Genomic DNA, 7,831 nt, shown 5'->3' on the forward strand with positions numbered 1-7,831 from the left:
TTAAATAACCATAGAATGAATGCATTGTAGTAATAATTGTTGTTACGCTTTATGAAGGTGAAACTCTCAATAACTATGATATTTATGTATGTATGTAATATTGTTATAGATATAAGGCCGCAATACGGTTAATTTCTAATGGTACAATAGATTCACCATATTTTGATTTCCATATAAGAGGACACTTGGGATTGGGGTTTAGTATCTTGTAATTAAAATTTGTATTTTTGAAAGGATATATATATATATATATTTATAATATTTTTGATTTTTATCTTTCATTAAATATTATTTTCTATTTAAAGTAATTGTTAACACATCCCATTTGTCCTTCATAAAACCATACATCTCATGAATTTATAAATAATTCCTTGTACAAGATTTAAAAAGGGACATGTTCGGGCAATGGCTACGAAACGGTATTTACTTGTGGAGGGGCAAATAATATAATGGCGGCGTCATTGTTACGGCACTTTAAAATTCTATAATATAAATATTACACTAAGTCTAAAAAGTGGGGCCGATCAATCCTATGATTTAGGCGCCACTTGATCCCAGGGAAAGAAAATCATCCTCTGTTGCAAATTTAAGTATATGATTTTTGTATAGAAAAAAAAAACCAGTTTACAGAATATAAAATAAAAAAAGGTTGTTGCTTGTGTTCTTGGTCTTGTTTTTTCATTCTTAAATAAATTGTCGTGGCGTTAACACCTCTCTCTGAAAGAAGAACTCCCACTAACCTTCTGCATATTTGAAAAATCTGTTTGATAAAACAATTATATATATATATGTTTAAATATAACAATAATATTTTCACTGCACTAATGATAATTTAAATCTTCATTGCAGTAATTCATTTTCTCTCCCCCGAATACTATAAAAGGTATCTGATGTTTTCAAGTGCTTTAATTCAATAATACCAACAGTTTCACTCTTGCCTTCTCTGTACACTCTATAAAAAAACCCATGTCATCAATAAATATTTTGAGTTGTTGAAAATACGTACTACCCGTGTACTAAAAACACGAAATCAACTTTGTAATCCTGACAATTTGAAGAATGTTTCGGAGGAGAATAACTTAACTGTGATAAATTGTCATTAGATTTGCTGCGAGTAGCTATACAATAATGGAAATAAAACCAAATCCATCCCACTCCTTATCTAAACGGGACATAACCAAAAATTATTGTAATGTCGATCCTCAACTCTACTCTGAGTCCAACAAGGGCATGCACTTATAGCTCCATAATTAACCATTCATGTTAGTATTGTCTTTCACGTACAAAAAATTATTTTATACTCAGATGTTCTCTCTTCAAGAATAAAATAATAATGATAACAGCTTTGGAAAATAAGAAAGCACTGTTAAGGCTGCAACTAGGAAAACTGATATTCTATTTTTTACAACTCTAAACACATATCCATGTGTGAGAGATCAATTAGTAAACAAAGTTCTTCAATCTCCAACTCTTGTAGTATTGTCTTAATCCCTTCAAAATTAATCCACAGCCCCTGGGGAGGAACAACTCCACCCTTTTCTATGTTCAACATATGTATGTCGAAGTATAATACTGAACTAAGAGGAGACAAATTTAGATTGAATATTATATTATCTCCTCCCCATAATACATACATCTATTCAAGTGTCAAGGTATTTCAAGAATGTAACTATTTTCATGATAGATTAATGACACGATCTATTCATACTGTTAAATTCTTGCAAATCCAATACATAGCATATTTACAAGGAAAAGATGCAGAAATTGAGACCTAAGGTCTAATTTGAGAATGAATGTCTGACATTTATTAATTTCAATATTATTTTTTTACACATTATATAGATAAAATATTTTATTATATTATTATTAATAATATATTATTCATATAGATATAAAACTCAAGAATAAGTTCACTTTCAAAATATAAAATAGGGGATAGTAGCAAGGTTTGAGGGAGGATAGTTTTTACTTCATTTTGGTTCTTAAATAAAAAATGCTAGTTTTTATAAGGATAAAAATAGAATAATAAAACAACATGATAAAAGTTCGTTTACAAGTTTTAATTTAATTTTTTTAAATATCTTGCATTAAACAACGACTAGACAAAAACGCAGATTATCCAATACCTATGGAAATTTGAGTAGTAGTAATAGATAGGAATCAAATCCGTAGATACTCGACGACCCTTACACCATTTGTAAAGATGCAATGCTCGCAGCAGTGGTCGTTTGATAACTTGGATTTGTGTGTACACCCCCGTTCTGAGGATTTCCAACTAAAAGGGTATGGGGAATTCCATTTGGTCCGCTTGCCATTTGAACCATTCCAGCAGGGGGTAAGGAATTGGACTGCGTGCTCATCAAATGTGCAAAAGGTCTTTGATATAAATGGTTATTACTGAGGTTAGTAGAGCCAGTATTGTTCGATGGACCCGTAGAGGAGTGTTGAGAGCCACTGTGTTGAGAGGTATCACAAATACTGTGCGCTGCGCTTTGATACCCTCCTGAAAGATTTGAATGACCACTCATGCCTTCCCATTGACGAAGTCTTGCATGTATTTCATGGAAAGTAGGTCGGCGAGAGGGCATTTCATGCCAACATTCTACCATAAAAGCGTACATGCGTGATGAACAGTCCTCTGGACAAGGTAGGAGTTGTCGTGAGCGAATCATTTCTATAACTTCTGTATTACTATATCCGTAATAGGGCTGCAGTCCATAGCTATAGATTTCCCACAATAATACACCAAATGACCATACGTCAGACTCTGCTGCAAATTTACCGTATAAAATACTCTCTGGAGGCATCCATCGAACAGGAAGAAGGGATTTAGTTTGTACTCTATAATAATCTGATGCGTAAATGTCTCTGGCTAACCCAAAGTCTGAAATTTTGATGGAGAGATTATCTCCCACGAGGCAGTTTCTCGTTGCAATATCTCGATGAACATAGTGATGAGAACTAAGATACTCTAGTCCACCTGAAATCTGTATTGCAATGAATGACATATCACTGGGATCTAGACCTCCTCCATCTAGATCTCCGGATTTAGGGCTATGAGTCACTAAAAATTCATGAAGGTCCCCTTTGATTAAAAACTCAAATATTAAGCACTGAGGTTCATCCTTGAGAATAACTCCTAGGAGACACACAATATTAGGATGCTTTAAGTTAGTACAGAGATCAATTTCTCGTTGGAAATCTTGTTTTGTTTTTGTGTTGGCTCCTTGACGAAGAGTCTTGATTGCAACAGACGTGGTGCAACCTCCAACAATACCGCCCAAATCCCCACGATACACTTTACCAAAGGCTCCATCTCCAAGCTCTTGAATGAATCGAATACTCGTTATAGGAAATTCACGAGCTGTTATTTTTGAGGGTCCAATGGAGAAGGCTGGATTTGTTGTTGAGGATGAGGACGCAGAGGATCCTCCAAGAGGAGCTCTATTGGGTAGAAGGGAGTTCATTTCCATTTCTGAGGAGCTGCAATTTTGTGAAGATGGCAAAGTAATGAGTGATCGTGGAGAATTGGAGCCAGAAGACGAAAGGCCACCTTTACGATGCATGATTCCACGTCGTCTAAAGCAGACAAAGAGTATTATGATGACAGTAAGACCGATTGCTATAGCAATGGGTATTGCGACATAGACCCATAGACTGGAGTCAGTACATTGAGGTACACCGCAGGGCTCCATATGACGTCTGAAAAATAAAATACATTCATTTAAATGTTGGTAATCTATGTGTGTACTGTAAAGGAAAGTTAAATAAATAAGAATCACAAGATAAATGATTGTTTTCAATTGTACTGTTCAAATAGTTTTTTAAAAACTCATCTTATTCAATTCTCTATCCCTCCTTTCAAATGTTTTTCTCATTTGTTCAATTCAACTTTTTATGAGTAATATTAATAGTTTGTTTTGAGCAGGTGTGACATATTACGATAATCATCATTATATTTTGTATATCTTTTTATGTAAAGCATATGTAGGTATAATATAAAGTCTTAGTTTGTATTCGTATTTTTTTTTAAAACTAATTTAAAAAGGTTTTTCTCAACAAATTGAATTTTTCTTTCCCTCTCTAGCTTAAGAATGTATTTTGTTTTATTTTGCATAATTAAACAACAACGCATACGACTATGAATTTGAATGACGAAAAACACCATTAAGAAATGACAATGAGTAATGATATTTCCTCCTTAGGAAGGAGGGATTCTAAAAAAAAAAAAAAATGTACAATCATTATTTCAAATGTGATAGAAGGAAAATCTCCCTTTTTTCGAGATGAACAAAGGGTAGGGGGTTCCATACGTTTTTGTAGTAAGTATTTTGTCTTGGCTCGACATGAGTCAATTATTTTTCGACTGGATTTAAATAGTGATTCGATTATCAAAACACAGGGGAAAAACCAAGCCAACTTTATATTGTATTTAGTCTACTTGATTTATATCACTAAACCTCGTCAAATGTTTAAAATTATTTTCAAATGAGCGTCGTTTACTTATATTAGTTTGTAGACAAAGCGACAAATTCTGACGCCGCCTAGAGGTAAAACAAAAACTCCCTGATTTATAGTATTATTTAATATAAAATATACACCTGTGTATGTTACTCATAGAAAGGGTAGTCTAAAAATATTCTCAGTATGTGCCATTTATTGAAAAGAACAAGGTACAGACTGTCACACCACCTGGTGGATTATATACTATGCCCTATTAATCAAAATTTCTTATGAGATTCTTCTAATCTCTGAGGAGACAGATTAGATATTAATATACGAGAGTTTTGTAGCAAATTGCACTATATCAGAGTGATGCAAAAATATTTGCTTATTAAATCTCATACAGCAAATATGAAAATTCGCCGTAATAGTACGAGAAACGTAGATAAGTAATAAGAAAGTATTTCATTAAATTTAAATTAATAAATGGGCAGGGTACATGAGTGGCTCCTTAATGTATTCTCTTTTTAATTTATCGACTCAGGTCGATCCTTATGGAATCGACACAATTTGGTTCGATTCAAGCCAACATAAAACTAGTGCTAAGTACAAGGAGTGAACTTACGATGGACTATTTGTATAACACCAGGGCTGCTCTTCTTTTCCTCCTGGATTTCGGCAATAATTATGACCACCAACAAGCTCTAAAACGAGCTCTTTATTCGACACACTGTTCCCACTCAAACCACTTGAGCTCAAATGCCAGGGTTTGCATGTACGTCCAGATGAAGTCACAGAGACTGTTCCTCGATAGTCTCCTCCATTTCCCACGTAGCATCCATGAGGCTTTATGAGTTGAACTACCCCTGGAATACCTAAACGAACACAATTGTAATTTCCAGATGTTCCGATGACAGGGAGTTCTTTGCAGTCTGGGAGTACGAGTTGATGGTTGAGCATGGGTTGCCCCTTGACAATGGCGAGCTCTTTATGGCATGTATCATACTCTAAGACTTCACATTCATCCCGGCATATCTGTGATTAAAAACATTTATGAGTTATAGTTTATTGTTGCTTTTGCTAAAAGTATCTTAAAATGTTGTTAGAAGAGGGTTTTCTCATTTTATCATCAAAGTAGGATATTTTGTAGACTCTTTAGACAGTATAAGCCAAGTGTTTCTTTACAAACGCTTAGCAAAGATAACTTCAGAATATACATGACTACTTATGTACATTGTACATAGTCAGTATAACGTTTCTCTTCCTTAACCTTTGTCGTTAATCCTCTTATCAAAATATTATATTATTCGATATTATTACAAAAAGAAAGATTATTTTTCATTACTTCAAAATTAAGAGACTTGATAGGTGTGAGCGTGTTTGTATTATATATTTTAATATTTATACACGCACATATATCTAAGACATACTTGTGCGGATTTCTTATGCATAAAATCCCTTATGCTTGAAACCAAATAAATTATTACTTATTCTTTTTCAGAATACAAAGTTAATAAATCATATAACACATATGTATATAAGCACAAAAATGAATATTAAAAAAAAAAAAAAAGATAATTTATTGCCTAATTTTAATAAAATAAAAAAAGTATTGGAAATTAATTGAAGTTACCTTTCGAGGCTTTTGAGTCTGAATATCACACAGTGGCAGAGTTGAGAGACAAATAGCGGGGATAGCATATTTAGCACAACGATCAGATAGCTCTGGCGAATTAGAAATAACCGTAAGGGATCGTTGTAGCTGTTTCTCAATGTAGTCTTGTCTCAGACCCTGACTGACAAATACGGGTTGTGAGCCCACATATTTGCTACACACTGTCCCTGTATAGCGTTGACAAGTACCAGAATGATCACTGGGCTTAAGAGAAGGAAGTCCAGATGTAAGGTGTCCTGAAGGGATATTGAAATCTTCAGGAGATCGGCCTTGAAACTCAATGGAGCCTACATCCATGTCTAGTGGAAAAGTTTGTGGAATAATTCCATCCTCATCATCATGTTGAAAAGGACTTTTTGAGATCCATTCTACGGGATTCACTTTTACAGTGGACTCTGCACGAATGATTTCTGTGCCATCACTTGCCTCACAGATGTAATAGCCACGGTCCAGTGGCTCCAAGTCTTTTATACGCAACTGAGACCAATTTTCATCATAGTTGTGCTTGACTCGTATCCGCCCCTTCTTTTTGTCTTCAAGGACTTCGTAATTGAAACTCCAAGTAAAACGAGTGACATGACCTTCGACATCACAGCGGAGTTTGAGTGTTTCTCCCACATGACGAGTTACATTTTTAAGTGGATAAAGGAATCGAAGAGAGGGCTTGGATGGAGGAGTGCTCGTCTCCAAGGTGGTTGTACTCTCAATGGAATTATCCATTTCGAATCCATGTGACAGTGCCACGATGAGAAGCAGGATCCACATGTTAGAACAACTACTACCACCTACAACGACGACTGTCTCATGTACAATCTGGGGTTTTGATACACACAATCTTCTTTAAACTCACTACCGTAACTTCATCGTCACTATCACTGTAATAACCACCATGTTTGTTTTTTTACTCAGAGTACTCAGCTTGGAGTATAACCGGTACAACATCAATTCAACTACTACTAAGGGTCACTTAATATTTCTACAGCTCCTCCGAATTTCACGCGTTACTGTGAGCGCGCTATTTCTTACAACGACGCCGAGGACGACGGTTCTTCTCCTACATTATTATTTACAGTACAATAGTACGTACTCTCAGCTCTGTATTAAGGATGAACAAAATATTAGTACTGTAGTTTTTGTTTCTGAGGAGGAATGAGAGATTCTTTATCACAAAATATGCATTAGAGAAATTACATCAAAATTTAATAAACTGACCATTTCTAACTCTTAATATTTGAGTGTTTTTTTAAGACCATGGGTACTACATTTAATTAATAAAAACCCCAATGATAATGAGCATTAGACCTAATGATAGGACCAGTTTTAGCATGAGTTGGGGCATGGAATTCTAAACACATGGAATAATCACGCAGGTAGTTAAGCTTCTTTGTCTTTATTTCCCCTTTTGAAGGAATGGAGTAAAACATGACGTTGACACCTTTTTTCCTTATATACTCGCCTCATGTGGGAATAATAATTCTGTGTAACTATTCCTGGTCTCTAGAATTCCATGGTTGGAACACAGGTCTCTTTTTTCAAATGACCAATTTAATAAAAAATGTTTCAGAAGGTTTTTTAATAAATAATATACACATTTCATCAAATGACATTTAAAAAAAAATATTTTTAAGATTGACCTTGTCCAAAAAAAGTTAATTTATTATTATGACCTTTTTTCAATAAAATGTGTGCTTATCTCATTGAATGACGTTTTTA

At 34.4% G+C, this 7,831-nt stretch overlaps 1 protein-coding gene across 1 annotated transcript; it reads right to left on the reverse strand.

Moving 5' to 3' along the window:
* Positions 1-1,779: 1,779 nt before the first annotated feature.
* On the reverse strand, positions 1,780-7,076 carry LOC121122662 (tyrosine-protein kinase transmembrane receptor Ror). The gene is made up of 3 exons (XM_040717691.2): positions 6,077-7,076; positions 5,069-5,478; positions 1,780-3,702 (listed from the first exon to the last, which is right to left on the reverse strand). The coding sequence occupies exons 1-3, from the start codon at positions 6,881-6,883 to the stop codon at positions 2,187-2,189; spliced, it is 2,733 nt and encodes a 910-aa protein (XP_040573625.1). The 5' UTR covers positions 6,884-7,076; the 3' UTR covers positions 1,780-2,186.
* Positions 7,077-7,831: the final 755 nt, after the last annotated feature.

This window comes from Lepeophtheirus salmonis, chromosome 8 (genome assembly GCF_016086655.4).
Source record: "Lepeophtheirus salmonis chromosome 8, UVic_Lsal_1.4, whole genome shotgun sequence".
Classification (NCBI taxonomy): domain Eukaryota; kingdom Metazoa; phylum Arthropoda; class Copepoda; order Siphonostomatoida; family Caligidae; genus Lepeophtheirus; species Lepeophtheirus salmonis.